Source organism: Corylus avellana, chromosome ca2, assembly GCF_901000735.1.
Source record: "Corylus avellana chromosome ca2, CavTom2PMs-1.0".
In the NCBI taxonomy this organism is placed as follows: Eukaryota; Viridiplantae; Streptophyta; class Magnoliopsida; order Fagales; family Betulaceae; genus Corylus; species Corylus avellana.
The window spans coordinates 3,487,257-3,504,127 of NC_081542.1; the positions used below are offsets into that span (position 1 = coordinate 3,487,257).

General features: G+C 34.9%; 2 protein-coding genes across 2 annotated transcripts; both read left to right on the forward strand.

Moving 5' to 3' along the window:
• The first annotated feature begins 3,718 nt into the window (after nucleotides 1-3,718).
• On the forward strand, nucleotides 3,719-8,017 carry LOC132171107 (COMPASS-like H3K4 histone methylase component WDR5A). Its single transcript, XM_059582333.1, has 2 exons — nucleotides 3,719-4,530; nucleotides 7,477-8,017. The coding sequence occupies exons 1-2, from the start codon at nucleotides 3,874-3,876 to the stop codon at nucleotides 7,768-7,770; spliced, it is 951 nt and encodes a 316-aa protein (XP_059438316.1). The 5' UTR covers nucleotides 3,719-3,873; the 3' UTR covers nucleotides 7,771-8,017.
• A 6,244-nt stretch (nucleotides 8,018-14,261) lies between these two features.
• Nucleotides 14,262-16,470, forward strand: LOC132168494 (transcription factor bHLH18-like). The gene is made up of 5 exons (XM_059579482.1): nucleotides 14,262-14,362; nucleotides 14,484-14,541; nucleotides 14,657-15,241; nucleotides 15,727-16,098; nucleotides 16,225-16,470. Exons 1-5 carry the CDS (start codon nucleotides 14,262-14,264, stop codon nucleotides 16,297-16,299), a joined length of 1,191 nt encoding a protein of 396 aa, XP_059435465.1. The 3' UTR covers nucleotides 16,300-16,470.
• Nucleotides 16,471-16,871: the final 401 nt, after the last annotated feature.

Here is a 16,871-nt window from a genome sequence, read left to right on the forward strand (position 1 = left end):
AATTTTATTCTTTAAGCACATATAGCACTTTCTATTTTCATTAAATAAGGTAAATATCAAAGCTAAATAACCAATAACTCTTATTCTTTTTTTTTGAATAACTCTTATTCTCAATGCTATTGTAAGTCGCCATAAACTTGCCATAGGGTGGTTCTCTTGTCTTCATCAACCACATGAAAACAACTTGTCTTTTTTCTTATTCTTACTTTCTCAAGTTTCCATATAGATGTCACCTTCATCTACATCTGCCACATTAACAAACAATGATAACAAAATTTTTATGTCTATATGTCAACCCGCTGACTAGGCCATATTGCATGCATTAGTAGTATTAGTGAGTTAAAAATAATAATAATAATAATAATAATAATAATTACTTATGGTTATATATATATATATATATATATATATATATATATATATATATAGTTCAAGGACATTGTAAAACATAACATAATTATCCTAGCTGTGTCGACTTAAATTCAAAGTATTTCACCAAAATCACCCCCACAAATAAAAAATAAATAAATAAAAAGAGAGAGAAAAGCGTTGGTCGTTGTATTAGAGGGCAAACGTCATTTTTTCTCCTAATAAGTACAAAAATTTCTTTGTTAGCATAGAAAGAGATTTATGAATTTTTGAAAACTATTCTTTTTAGTTTTGTATTTGATGTTATTTTAAAACTAAAAAACATAACTTAGAAAAAAAATAGGAGCAAATAATCGTCCAAAATTTGTAAAATTCTCGAAATTGGGAAAAAATATCCTCCAAAAATTTGTAAATAATTCAACACCTTAATTTGGGGTTACACATTGTATAAAATACTAGTTTTTACGATTTTTGGTCCAAAACACAAGCTAGGATTATAGCATAATACATTGGTATTAGTATTAGTGACTTGTTACTCTAAAGATTTGTGTCATAACTCTTGGTTGACACAAGACATTTGTGTTGGGAGGTTAAAAAATTATGATGACGCCGCAGGGACGGAGTCAGCTTTGAATTTGGGGGGGAACCAGGTTTGGAGAGAGACCAATTGGCAAAAAATACCTTAAATTATTATTTTTTTATCTTAATTTTTTTTTTTCCTTAAATTTTTTTTTTCTTGTAATTTGGTGGGGGGCCAGGGCCACTGCCGGTCCCCCCTAAATCCGTCTCTGGTTACGCCGTTCAAGTTCAAGATTTTGAATCAAATCATGATTCGAGAGATTAAAATTTTTGGTCCAATGTATTATTGAGATTTTATGTCTTAAATTCATTGCTCAATTAATTTTTTTCCATATTCTAGGGGATTTTTGAAACAATAAAAGTACTAGTTTATGATTATTTTTTAACAAGGAAGTAGATGAAGATATAATGGATATGGCAACTCTTTTAGTAAAAGAGTAATGGTCTTAGTTTTTTTTTTTTTTTTTTTTGGTGTGTGCTTGCACAACAACTTATTGTGATAATATTTCCAGAGTTTTTGGGAAGGTTATTAACTATGCAGCAACTTTGTGCCCTAAACCCTCTCTAAATTATTAAGAGTTATAAATGGAGAAAACGAACATTAAAGTGAATTTTGAAGTAAAATGGCCAATAAAGATAAAACATTTGACCTTTTGACCACTGTAATTTATGAGCAACAGAAAATAAAGGTAAAAATTGAAAGTAAAAGTAAAACTACCAGAGAGAGAGAGAGAGAGAGAGAGGGGTTGAGGATTTTTACCAAATTGCATGTCCTGGGGGTGTCGGATATTCAAGTTCTGCGTATTTTTTAAAACAAGCTTTGACACAATCTTGAAAGTTCTTGATATAGAAACTCTTTTGCTGTGCTGCAAAGTAATTCCTTTTGCACTTTTTGACACACTTTTCTTTTTGTGTTGGTACTAGTGAAGAGTTTTGTATTTTAGGAGTAATTTTTTTCTTTGAACCAATTAGAGATTTAAAATGAGAGAGGATTGGAGGGGAATGTGAAAAAAGGAGAAAGAAAAGGGAGATGCTTGAGAGGGAAATACAAAAATGAAGGGTTGTCTGCTTTCACGACAACTTGCACAAGGATGATCAACACCATCACCATCTTCAAAACAAATCCTTTCATAATTGTTCTATTCCTAGCAACCCTCCCTCTTTTGAAATCTTTTTGTTGTTTGGAATTCTTGTATTAAACAACAATTATCGTTCAAACTATAATTTATATTGCCCTATAAAAACGTTTTACTTGTAGTTTATTTTTTATGTGTGTCTATTGGTTTTGGTTAAGGTCATACAATTTACTTTTTAGCTGGTTGATTAAAAAGCTAACATAATCACCAATGAGTGTGAAAAGATATGAGAGAAAGCAAACCGAAGAAGGAAAGACTCTAGAGGCAAGGAAAAGACTAAAAGGAAGAGATGAAGGAACCTAGCTTCTTGGATACTTACAAGTATGATTTTCTTATTTTCTGTTTAAATTTTCAAGAATGCATATAAAAAGTGCAGACATTGTCCCTTCAATAAAAACTAATATAAAAAAAATACACTGGGCAAGGTGAGTTGCAATCATGCTATAAAATTTTAAAAGGACACGATAAAACGGTCAAAGTTAAATATAAAATAGATTCATAAGAATTTTGGGTCAATATCAAAGCGTTTTGATGATCATGTCATAACAAGGAGTCATTCTTTTGGCAAAAATATGGTATCTCTTGAGGTTAAATGAGGGTTGAAGCCATGACTCTTGGTTAAGAGTTTCTACAATTATTTGGTATTTTAAAAGTGCCTTTTAGAAGAAAAAAAAAAAGTTTATAAGTTTTATTTAACAGTAAATAATAAAATGTACTTTTTATGAAATCAAAAAAAAGTATGACAAGATCAAGATGTAATAAAATAGATAGTAAATAACTACAAGTGGATTCTAGGGATATTTGATGTGTGGCCTTACATCATGAAGGAATTATTTGATAGTTATGATATTAGGTAAAGGATGGTAGGTTTTGAGATATGTGAATTTGGTTAAAGTTATATTTTGGGTAAAGTTCACACACCCCTCTCAAACTACCACCTAAATGACAATGTTCCTTTTTGAACTTTCAATTGTGACAATATCTCTTTCAAATTACCAAAATATTGTCAATATCCCTCAATGATAAAATTACATTTTTAGTAATGAGGAGTGTATGTGGATTTTACCAAAACCAATTAAAACCTCACCTGAGTTATTATGACAAAACATTGAACATAATGGAATATGATCATCTCTAGTCCATTAAATGGCTAGGATTTCAAATAATAAATCTTATGACTATAAATATGACACATATCCTACTAATAAATATAATAATAAAATATTATTTTAAATTAAAAAACAAATTAATAAAAAAGAAAAAAAGAAGACCACCCCCATTTTGCCGGGTGAAATTTGGCTTCCAATGTGACAGGGGAAATTTGAACCATATGGCTTTGTAAGTGGATGACCACCCACAGCCAGCCATTGTCACCCCTTTTTTTTTTTTCTTTTTTTTTTTATATAAATTGTTTTAATTTAAAATAATATTTTATTATTATTTTTATTAGTAAAATATGTGTCCCATTTATAGCGAACAAATTTTTTATCAAAATTCTAATTATAGATTAAATATTCTCCGGTCATAATATACCTGAGAAGATCCTGTTCCGAAGATATTGCATCTTACTGACTTGGATAATTATGAAGCTCCAATATTCCTGGGTCCCAAAAAAACGAAAAAGTAAAAAAAAAGAAATATTTTATCCGCTGCTCCAACTCCAAGGCTCAAGAGTTTCTCTTCTCCTTGTGTCTCATTCGCTTCAACTTCCTCTCCCGCTAAAATCCCTCACCCCCTCCGGTCCTCGCATTCTTCAATCAACCAGTCAACCAAAAATCCCAATCTGACGATGACGACCGAACCCAACGAATCCTTCAGACCCTACACCCTCACCCAAACCCTAACCGGCCACAAGCGCCCCATCTCGGCCGTCAAATTCTCATCCAACGGCCGCCTCCTGGCCTCCTCCTCCGCCGACAAGACCCTCCGCACCTACTGCTTGTCCAACTCCGATCCCACACTCTCTCCGCTTCAAGAGTTCCAGGGCCACGAGCAGGGCGTCTCTGACCTCGCCTTCTCCTCCGACTCGCGCTTCCTCGTCTCGGCCTCCGACGACAAGACCCTCCGCCTCTGGGACGTCCAGACCGGCTCGCTCATCAAGACCCTCACGGGCCACACTAACTACGCCTTCTGCGTCAAATTCAACCCACAGTCCAACATCATCGTGTCCGGGTCCTTCGACGAGACCGTGCGCGTCTGGGATGTCAAGTCCGCCAAGTGCCTCAAGGTCTTGCCCGCCCACTCCGACCCCGTCACCTCCGTCGACTTCAATCGCGACGGTTCGTTGATCGTCTCCAGCAGCTACGATGGATTGTGCCGGATTTGGGACGCCGGTACCGGCCATTGCATGAAGACCCTGATCGACGACGAGAACCCGCCCGTTTCGTTCGTGAAGTTCTCGCCCAACGGGAAGTATCTTCTTGTGGGCACTCTGGATAACACTTTGGTGAGTAATTGGCGTAAAGTTTTGATATTGGCTCAATGGCATTGTTATCTTTGTGTGTGTTTGTTTAAACGAGGTTTGTCCTGCTACATGTTTGTTTAAATTCCGCAGTGAATAGAGAGAGGGTCTATAGGATAGTATGGGGAAACAGCGGTACTGCCTTGGAACAAAATAAATTGAACTTCTTTTAGCTATGTTTCCTTCCGGTTCAGAGTCTTTCTTTGTGCTTTTTTAGGCATTGATCCTCAAAATACTACTTCTTTACCTTCGTATAATATTGTTAAATTACTCATATGATGGCCGGAGTTCACGTGCATAGCTTCTATCCGTCTCTAATAGTAGTTTGGTTCTCAATTTTATCCGGAGAACTCTGCTTCTATGAAATATGTAGTTAGTAGTATAATTTGCTGTCGGAATTAAGACAAAAGACACTTTTGTAAGGAAATGAAACCATTGAATGACTTATTTTGATCGCTTGCTTAATGGGCTTCATCTAGATGTCTTTTACATGTGTATGGATTATGAAAGGGGCTTAGAACAAAAAGCCTAAAATCCAAGATTTTTCCGTAAATATTTTAGTAAGAACTTAGGCTTATAAGCAGTAAGCAACATAATGGATTAGTTAAAATTATTATGAAAAACATCTTTTCTTTGTATTTGTGTGCTGGAGTTTTAAGTCAAGTTGTTCTGTTTGGTACCGACCAGTTCTTTTTATGATTTGAGGCAGTCATGTGCTGTTGCAGAAGAATCTGATTCAGGCATTCAAACATACTTGTAAATAATGTTTTATTGCACATTGTGCATAGAAGTCAATCCCCCGTTTATGTCTTGTAACACCCTACTTAGAGTGGGTGGTTGATATAGACGCAAGACTAGGCTTTATGAGTGATTCTAGGGAAGCTCCAAATTGAATAGTCCTTTTTGGAGTAATAGCACAGATGTAGGTAGCACTTTTCCTGGGTCATTTGAACATCATATCTGAGTCCGTAACTTCTTTTGTAATAGAATAGCCCTTTGACCCCAAAGAAAGAAGTTTGCTCTTCCATTTCTTTGTAGGAGTGCTCCTATGTTAGAACTATGAAGATTAAGACCCCTGTTATGTCTTGTAACACCCTAGTTAGAGTGGGTGGTTGATAAAAACACAATACTAGGCTTTATAAGTGATTATGAGGAAGCTCCAAATTGAATAATCTTTTTAGAGTAATAGCATAGATGTGGGTAGCGCTTTTCCTGGATCATTTGAACATCATATCTGAGTCCATAACTTCTTTTGTAATAGAATAGCCCTTTGATGCCAAAAAAAGAAGTTTGCTCTTCCATTTCATATTAGGAGTGCTCCTCTGTTAGAACTAGGAGTGACATTTCATGCAAGAACTAGGTTTGAGTTAGTGCACTAAGTAGGTTGTTTTTTCTCCCCTAATGGCTCTATCCGATCGCTTGTATGTCATCCTTCCATGGAAGATTAAAAATTACATATATTATATATATATTTAAAGATAAACAAATCAAAATCCCTTATTGAAATATGATTGTTATAAATGGTATCAGAGCTTAGGGGTGGGCAAGCAAAAACCCGCAAACTGCCCCGCCCAGTCCCGTGCGGATTTATGTGTTTTTTTGCAGGTACGGGTTGGATTTCTTCCAACCCGTGCAGGGCGGGGCGGGGCGGGTTGAGGGTATAAAATATTTTGGGCCCCGGGTACCCGCCCCACCCCACATAAGCAAATAAAAGGAAAAAAAAAAAAAACACTAGTTTTCATCTTCTTTCTCTAGCCCTACCCCCCCCCCAGTGCCTCTCTTTTTTTTTTTTTCTCTCTTCTCTCTTCTCTCTGTGCTATGTCTCGTAGAGTCTGTCTCTGTCTTCATTGACCAACAAAGCTCATACCACTGCTTTGTGAGCTTTCTTCATGTTGACTGAAATCTTTGGGTATCGAAGTCTTCGGCTGTTGGGTATCGATTTTTGGGTCTTTTTGTATATTTTTCTCTTAATCTTCTCGGTTAATCTTGAGCTTCTTTTCGGTATTTATTTATTTGTTATTATTATTTTTTCTCTTAATCTTCTGGGTTAATCTTAAGTTTTCTGTGGTCCTCAAAGAAGACCTCTCCAGGTTCGTTCATGGAGTTCCATGACGAAATCTGCCCTGCCCCGTTCAACCCACCTCGCAAAACCCGAACCCGCGCTAATAGTATTCACTTTGTCTGGGTAGCATTTTGGATTTTTCAAACCCGCAGGGTGCGGGTCGAGTAGGGGAAAAGACAAATATCCTCCCCGCCCCGACCCACGCCCACCCCTATCGGAGCTATCTAGTAATGTCATGTGATATTGGAGCACTACATGACTTGTCAGGAATTTAAGGAGAGGAGATTATAACACCTCAATTATAGTAAGTGGTTTATAAAAACAGTCTGGGCTTTATAAGTGATTTTAGGAAAGTTCCAAATTGACTAGTCTTTTTGAAGTAATACTGCAGATATGGCTAATGCTTTTCTTAGGTCTTATATGTTTGCCTTGCTAATTCATGCACCTTAAATTGGATCTTGGTCCGAAAAGGTTCTGTGTGTGAAACTGGAAAAACTTCAGAATTTTTCTGGTTTAGGACATCGATGTCTGTGATGTACTTTAAGTACTGCCTTCTACTTGGTTATAAACTTATATATACTCATAGATGGTCTCGGCCTGCCTTTCTGATTTGAAACCTTTCATAGCATCAGAAGGGGTTTTCTATGTTCAGTATGTGAAGCAAGATATATAATCCACAAATAAGCAATTTCCTCTAATGTTTTTGCATATCAAGCAGGACATATAAAACAAAATTGTTGGCTTTGAATTGCATAAGGAGATAAATTGTTACATTATTGATGTTTTCATTGTCCAGTCTTCTTTGAGTAGTGGTTTCTATTCGTTGTCCTTCATAGGCTCATCTGTATTGTTTATGTTGCGTTTTGCAGAGGCTTTGGAACTATTCAACTGGGAAATTTTTGAAGACTTACACTGGTCATATGAACTCCAAATACTGCATTTCGTCCACCTTTTCTGTAACAAATGGGAAGTATATTGTTAGTGGTTCTGAAGATAATTGTCTATACTTGTGGGATCTTCAGACCAGGAAAATAGTTCAGAAATTGGAAGGTCACACCGACACTGTTGTATCGGTATCATGTCATCCCTCTGAGAACATGATTGCTTCCGGTTCACTTGGCAATGACAAAACTGTAAAGATCTGGACTCAGACGAAAGATTGATTTTGTTGATCCTGGACTGAGTCTCTAGCATTATTGCATCTGGGGCTCTGACAAAGATCTTTGGAGGAAGACAGATTTGTTGTGTGGCTAAACCTCTTGCTTCTCTACAGAACCAGGCCCATTATGCTGCATGATAATTTTAGGTTGTAGGTTTATTTAATCAATGTATTTAAGAACTTTACTTATTTGAGATCGGATTGAATTCTATGTTCAAACCGGTATTTAATATAACAATGTCATTTAATCATGTGAAAATGTTTTAATAGAGAATCTGCTGAGCATGCGGTATTTGATGTCTAAAAAGATGTTGGGTAGCCAGATTAGACCTAACTGTTTTACTTATTGTTATTAGTTCGTGTACAGGATTAGAGGAGGCATCTAGGCAAGGTACATTTCCTCATGAATATTTCAGAGAGAGAGAGAGAGAAGAGCCAGAAATCATCTTTGCAATAATGCAGGATTTCTTTTGTGAGAGAGAGATGAAAAGGGAGTATGACCTGCTCCTTAGCTAGATCAATGTGCATACTTGGTTGAATGAAATGGGCATCTAAGAATAGCAAAGCAGTTGCGGGAAATGCCTTCTGATCCCAACCAATTATGTAATGTGGATTTCCTTTTTAAGTTCTTGCAAGGTTCATGGTGAAGTAAATGGCTGCAAATGAGCTTTTGAAGATGGAGCCAACGTAACGCTTACGCTGCCCCACTTGTAACACACATATTTATGCAAAAGCTGGTGGTATATGGGTTGAAGTCGTTGTGGTGACTGGTGAGCAACTTGATTCAACAAACTTAGAAAAGGGAGTAAGGAAAAGTGCTGGATGGAGTTCGGCTGAACTAGACAACAAAGTTCATATTTTCTCAGTTCCGGAATGCAAGTCCTCAGACCCCACAAATCTATTTAGATCAGGATTCCTTACAATTTTTATTTTTTATTTTTTATTTTTTTTTAATTTGTAGATTTTAAAATTATGTGAATTTAGCTTGTACATTGCATCGAATAACTTGAAAAATGATACATTTTTAAAAGAGATGGCATGTTGCTGACAACGAAGAAAAAAAATTTCCTCGCAAAAGACTAATTCAATTTTGAAAAGACATTTCTTTCTTTAAAAAAAAAAAAAAAAATTGACTCAAAACTTTTATATAACATAAAGCCCAATAACCAAATCAAAATTTTTCGATGTGCCAATTTTAGGATACATGCTTTAGCTAAATGGGTCGCTTCTAATTATGTTTTTAAAAGCATTCTCACGGGTCTCCTATTCTCTCTTTCATTTGGATCAAGAATAAAAATCACCCTCTTTTGTAACCATTTTTCCTCTTTCAATTAAAAAAAAAAAATTACTCCAATAAGTCTCCGCTTACCGAGTAGTTGACTACAACAGTAACATGTCCATGATTCCAATTATTAAGATAGTGTTGGTATCCAACAAAACCGGAAAGTAAGATTAATATTCAAACTCTTTATTCTGTCAATAGATAAACTCTAATTATATTTATGCCACGCTACACTTTAACTGTTCATTGCTGCAGTAATGCAAATATGCATATGTAGTAAAGCATAAACAAAGTATAAATGGCTCCTTTTATTAAAATTTTTGTTTTTTCTTTCAAAATAAAAATATTAACTAATAATTTAAATATAAAAGAAACAAACATTTTTGCATTTTTTTTTTTAATTTTTTTTATCAAATAAATAAATAAAAGGTATTTTAAAAATATTGACAAAATTTAACGAAAAATCATAACAAAATTAAGGTAATTAAAAAAAAATTGAAAGTTCGATACCTTTAATTAAAAGTTCATAAACTTTGGAGTAGTGTCTAAACTCCATGATAATAAATTTTATAATTTTTTTTAAAAAATATTTACTGTTTTAATGGCTAATCAAATACACTGAATCCAAATAGTATTATTACTGTGCTGGCCACTTCTCAAGGCAAGGAACTATTGATACACAATTTGACGAAGCAATCGACACCCAACAACACTGCAAAATTGCCACAAAACGGGGAGCTGTGGCCTCGGGACACCCAACAAGACAACGTTGTCGCCGAAAAAGCAAAGCAAGCTCAACACCCACCAAATAAAAACAAAGATAAAATAGTACCTTCACTCCTTTCTTCCTCGTGTTGGAATAGTACTGCTTCGATGTCCTCAATTTTCTTTATTGGATTCGCCAGCTTCGCCGGGAAATTCGCCACAACAATCTTATTTACTTTTAGACTTATAGTTATAGTGCTCCTCCATTCGTGGGGGACTTAAAAAAAAAAAAAAATCCAATTTCCATGACTCGGTCAATGGAATCCGGCTACATCTTTTGCACATGCTCAAATTCAAAATCAAATTAATATTTTAATACCCATTTGTTTTTGTTGCCTGGCAAGCATTGAAAATCAAAATCCCTCTAGATATACTCAAAATGCAGATCGACAATTCGTGCATTCATTTCATTAGGATAACGACAGTATTCTCCTGTACAATTAACCAGATTTATTTACATATATGTAACCTTGAAAATGGGTTAATTTTGGACCGCCATTGTTGCCCGCACTTGAGTTAGTTTCCCTGCTAGCTATCAAAATTCATACAGCCTGTCCGAAAATCAATTAAATAGATATAAAATGATTAGCGGATTACAGCGAAGTTTTCTGTTAATTTGCAGACCTTTCGTTGTCAATCATGCGAACTGCTTTGACCTTAAATAACATTCATTGGATTACACGAAAATTAAAAATAGTCCGAAGATCGCTGAGGATCAATGGTGGTTGCTGGCTACAATGTCTAGAGCAGTATTTTCTACCTACCTGGGGTGCATTATATCCGGAAGATAATCGTATATATATATATATATATATATATATATATATATATGCAACATAATACATAATAGAAACCTCCAGCCAATCAGCGTAGAAAAAAGCTCCAACCAATCAATAGTTTTCTTTGTGATGTGACTAGCAATGTTATTATCTTTACTAAAAAGGTCAATTTTTCTTCTACAATACCTTATACCCTACGCAATATATCAGAGATACTGGAAAGACCTGAAACTTGGCAAATCTTTAACCATTCTTCATATATGGATGACCCAAAAACTACCGGTTTAGGATGTTTAGCAATATGATCAGTCCTTGTGGTACTCTTCTGTTTAGAGTACTTAATTATGAGATCATTTGACCAATCGGGTAGATGAGTTGTCGGAAACTTGTTTGAACAAGTGGCAAAATTACTAGAAATTTCTATTCAAAACTACCACGCTATAAATTCTTATGAAAATACTTGCCAACTCATCAATTCAAATCAAAACCTAAAGCAATGATCGATGAGTTGGAAAATTTTTATTTTAGTAGGATCAATAATGTGACAGTTTTTTGGCTTGAGAATTGGGGGCAATGAGACTCTCGATTGCATTGCAATAGACAACCTTATATAAGAAAGGCATTTGGTTTGAGTTTTATACGTTCAGATATTTAAACAAACAATGAAGTTCGAGTACTCTCTCATATAAAATTGTCGATCTATTTCACCTTGCAAGAATTTGGATCTAGCTAGCTTTTTGGACGTCTAGTTAGGATGTGTGTTCTTGCCTTTGAAATTATAATATATATTAAAAAAAAAATCTCTCATACGAGATTCAGTCTATATGATAAAGAGCGACTGATATTGATGGCATAAACATAACAACTTGGGAGACCCAATAGTTAAGGAAAATGTTCCTTGTTCTTTATAAAAAATAGAAAATAAACATACAAAATAATATCTAATTTCTCTAGCCCGCCCTTCATCTGGAAAGCCATTATCACAACTAATTAAAATATAATACAAAAGAGATTCCAAAATCCTATTAAAAGTAGATACAAATTATAGAAATGGATATAGGGGTCTCCTGGGAATTAAAAAAAATATATGTATCGATCGTACATCTAAATGCAGCAAGCAATCTTAAATATTCTTATTGCAGGTTATGGAGAGCTTTACTAAATTTGAAACCCCCATGTGATATGCAATTAATAGCTCATCACAACCAAGCATTGCTTTTTTATGAAGGATTAATTGCCCATCTTCTTGATTCTTCTGTTCATGCCATATATACACTCTTGGGGTTGATGATGGTTAATTACACCACACACAATCCTTCTAATAATAGAACCTAAAATGAAGGCGAGCTTATATATATATATACCCACTTTTCCAAATTAAAGTATACTTGTGTCGCACTTTTTATTTTACTTATCAACTTTTACTATTCCATTTAAATATGAAGAATGTTATTTACTATATTTTTATTTCTCTTGGCTCATGTGACAATGTCCATCAGCTTTTGAAGTTTTCTTTTTTAATTTTTTTTTTCTTTAAACAATGACTAATCTAAGGGCTAGCTAATAGGCATTTTTCACATCAATTCAGTAAGATGGAGGTGGGATGACGATATCAAGGTGTAGTATATATATAGCATTATTCTTTAAATATTCTTTATTAATGATTTCTTTATTCTTTATTCTTTATTAATGCCCTTTACTTTATTACTTTCCTTTTTTTACTTTAATTTGAACTCATTAGATTCAATAGTAGTATGTTCATTCACATAATCTCTCGAATGAGAAGAAAAGAGTTTCGAACGATTAGATCCTGTTCCTTAAAAATGAAAAAACAAAAAAAGGGGTGGGGTTCCAACAAAAAATATCTTCTACAACTACAAAAATAAAGAGTATTTCTAGATTTCGCATCTAATTGAATTGTAGAAGAATATGATAATCTCCCTCGTGAATTATTCAAAAGCAACTATATTTTTTAAAAAATTTATTTTCTTAATGGTCATATTTTTAAATTTGTGTCTCTTTTCAACAGCCCTATTATTTAAAATTCATATTTTCCTTCTTTCTTATGTTTATATATATATAACATTTGGTGCAATGCTCACCAAATTAAAAACCACCACATCTGACTAGCAAATTTTTTTTTTAGTTAAAATATCTAGTTAGATGTGGGATCCAATTTTGCAATAGGCAACTAAAATAACCTTAGGCTAGCTAATGTGAATGCTTTAAGACTAGCTATTCCGCCATTTACAAAGATTTTTTCAACACAAAAAAAAAAAAAAAAATGATTAGATACTTATGACTTTCTTAATTAATATTAACCTTTGTCAAGACTCAAAACCTAAAGCTGACGAAAGTGCTTTTTAAAGGAGAAAATAATGCAGAGGAAGCGACACTCTCACTCCCCATTTTCAAACACGCCTTTAATTGAATTCTAAGAGTACTGAGAATTTAAGGGAATTAATGGTCCAAGTTGAAGGCCCATGTGCCTAACTTGAAGATCAAAATGAGTATTTTTTTGATACGATTTAGATTTTATTTTATTATATTTAACTGTGTATATGTTATCTCACTAACTTCAAAAGTTAATTGGCTGCCTGCAACTCCAACCTCGTTCATTTTTCTTCTGTTCTTTTCTTTATTAGCATAAGGTGCACATCTTTTTGCATTTTTATGATATACGTTAAATTTACTTTGTTACACCTTCTTTGCACACACACATGTATATATAATCATATGTAAAGCATATATATGATAGAAGATTCCAAAGGAAAACGTACAAGAAACATGTATTTTATTTCTTAATTATTTCTCTTTCTTGACTACTTCCACTCATTAAGAAAGATATTGCTTCTTCCACTTGCTCTAGGCGATAGTTGTGCTTGATTTATGTTGCTATTAACACCCAGTTTTTATACTACCCATGCCAGATTTTGTGTCATAATCCTTGGATGATCAAACAGCACAAACCTGGAAATTTAGTCAATATTTTCCTCTCGAATTGAGCTGAAAAATGACCAAGTTCCAAGATAAGTTGATCAGCAATTGTGTAGTTCGTCTCAAGAACTTTCTCAATCGAGCTAACACTTGTTTGTCCTGCAATCCGAAACATCGATCTATGCAATGGTTGTCCGAAAGATAACAGAATAATAAAACAGGCAAAAAAAAAAAATTGTAATCAAAGCTATTCTGATCGTTTCCCATGCCATGGCCTCCCACAGCATCATCCTGTATTTTCATAAAAATCAACCCTGATTGACAAAGAAGAAAACAGTAACACTTGAAGGCCTGGCCTACTGAAGTGATCGAGCCGTGAACTTCAGGGTAAAATAAAAATTGAAAACTTGTTTTTCCTTTTGTACACGTAAACAATTGATTTCAATATTCAGACTCTGGTTGGCAGACCTAGCTAGCCACTTGCGACAAAAAGAAAACATAATGTTTTTTTTTTTTTCTCTAATTTCCACAGATCCGCTATCACTTCATAGATCAAGTTGCTATTTTATTAGTGCCCATGATTCCACGTCGCATCGAGACAGAAGCAGAGAAAGAGAACCAGCCTTCATTTTTTTAATTTTTCCTGAACAGAACCAGCCTTCATTTGAATGAACAAGGATCTGGACAATATTTGCACACGTGGGTGCAAAGCAGAGGAATCAATGGATCATCATGAACATCAACTGCTATAAAGGTGAAAGCAGCTGGAGAAAGGTCTACCATGGGCCACTTGGAAAAGGATCGCTCTTTGCCTTTGCTTTCCTAGGGAGAAGGTAAGCTTCAATCTCTCCTTTAATTTCTTCTCTTGTTTTGCCTAACAAAGATATTGGTATCTGATTTTTTTTCTTTTTTCACTCAATTAGATACTTTCTCTTGCCTTTCCGCATCTTTTAGAGTGAATAAAGGAATTGCAGCAATGGAAATTTCATCGGCAAAATGGCTTTCTGAATTGGTAAGATTAATTATCATATGATTTATGACAGAAGAATTAACTTTTTTTTTCTTTTTCTTTTTCTTTTTTTTTATCTGTGAACATTTCCTAAATTTTTGGTTGTTATAATTTATAGGGTGTGGATGATTACAACTACATCCACCAAAATTATGATGGGTTTACAACGCATGACATAGCCACTGCGATTGAAGAGAATTTTCAACAATCTTTCTCTTCTGAAAGCTATTGTTCATACCCTGCCTTCAATACCAAAACTACCCTCAGTAATTCTTCTATTGAAACTTCTCAGAACAGCCTTAAGAGGCCTGCCAAACAGACAAAGACAAACAGTTGGGATTCTGCCGTTACAGACCATGTTTCACCAAAACCTTCTTCTTCCTCCCATATTCTTTCATTTGAGAATTCGAGCACACTCCCAGCTGCCAACCCTAAGCAGTTCTACACAACTCTTGACTCTTCTTTGGAGCTGAAGGCCGACGAGATTGTCTCCCAAGTAAATATTCACGGATCTTTGATTTCCAAGGGCTCCTTAGAGAACCAGAACTTTGCTCCAAAAGCCAGCCACGGGGCTAAGAGGACTTACTCAATGACTAGAGCACCACCAAATGCTCAAGATCACATAATCGCCGAGAGAAAGCGTAGAGAAAAGCTCAGCCAACGGTTCATAGCTCTTTCCGCCATTGTTCCAGGCCTAAAGAAGGTAACCAATAAAGAAATGTTATTTAGTAGATTGTTATACAACTGTGATGCCGTGTAATGCCGTGATAATGAAAATCAACCTTTAATGTCACTGTTTGTTAGAACTAGCTGCTCATATTAAAACACTAGTTGAAGGCCAAATAGACGGGAGCTGAGGATAGTAACGTCCACGGAATGGGGTATTTTGGAAATTTTCAAAATACGTCCGTACAATTAGGATTTAGGGTTTTCCTATATATATGTAACCCTGGATTATTAATAGCAAAATACAGCCGCACTTCCGTTAAAGTAGGCAAATTGTCGAATCACGTTAAATTTGTGTTTCAACTCTCTTTCGATTCTATATTATTCATCATTGTTGTACACAGTAACAACACTGTTTTACAAGCTCTTGCTGATCTAAAAACTGATTTTCATGATCTGATCCTTTTAGTTGTTTGACAATCGTATAATAATCTAATAAATAGATCATCTCATCATTTATAGATGGACAAAGCTTCTGTTCTTGGAGATGCAATCAAGTACTTGAAAGAGCTTCAAGAACGCGTAGAATTTCTTGAGGAACAGACGAAGAAGAGAACAGTGGAATCTGTAGTTTTCGTGAGGAAGTCTCAGCTCTCTGCTGATGACGACACGTCTTCATGTGATGAAAACTTCGATGGCCGCTCTGAGGAAGCCCTCCCCGAACTAGAAGCAAGAATTTCAGAAAAGGATGTACTTATCCGAATCCACTGTGAGAAACAAAAAGGAGTAATTGTGAAAATAATAAGCGAAATAGAGAAGCTTCATCTATCTGTTGTCAATACCAGTGTCTTGCCATTTGGGAATTCCACACTTGCTGTTACCGCTATTGCTCAGGTAATTAATTAGTTAATTAATAGCAGTAGTGTGTATACATATTTTTATTCCCTTTTAAAGGACTTTTATTTTGAATCAAAATATAAAAACTAGATGGGTTTTAATCTAATGCAGATTATTTTGCAGATGGACGATGAATTCGACATGAAAGCGAAGGATTTACTGAAACTCCTACGCGTGGCTTTACTAAAGTACATGTGAATTTAACATGGTAGACAAAGATGATCAGTTCGTGCATTGAATTTGAAGACTTGATTGTTTCAACCTGTACATCAAGTGCATTTGTTATTTTCCAGATCAATAGAAGTCAAGGGCCTGCAGCAGCACTCTCCTTTTTTTTTTCCCCCCCTTTTTTGGGACCATTTGCCTTGACAGAAGCTTTGTAAACTCGTGAGGGTTCTATTTTGGTGGAGGGTTTTTTCTTCTTCTTGTTTTTGCGTGGTTGACTAGTTGACCACGTTGAATCAATCACCCACTCGATGTAAAAATGATAATATTATATAAACCTCACGGCTACAGTTTCTCGATCAAAACCAGGAATTTTGAGAGGTTTGAGATTTCCTTAGGCTAATAATCATAATGAAATCTCCTTCTTATCTTTTTGTTTGCACGTAGTAGCTAGTGCTTTTTCAGAAGGCAAAATTGTGGTATGTATTTTTGTACTGCTGTAGAGAGAAGCAGGCAATTCTCTTAGAAGTTGGATCAGGGCAGTGGGGAGATAATTCGTCTCTTGGGCCTTTATATGAATTCATCCTTCTCTAAATTGTACTTCT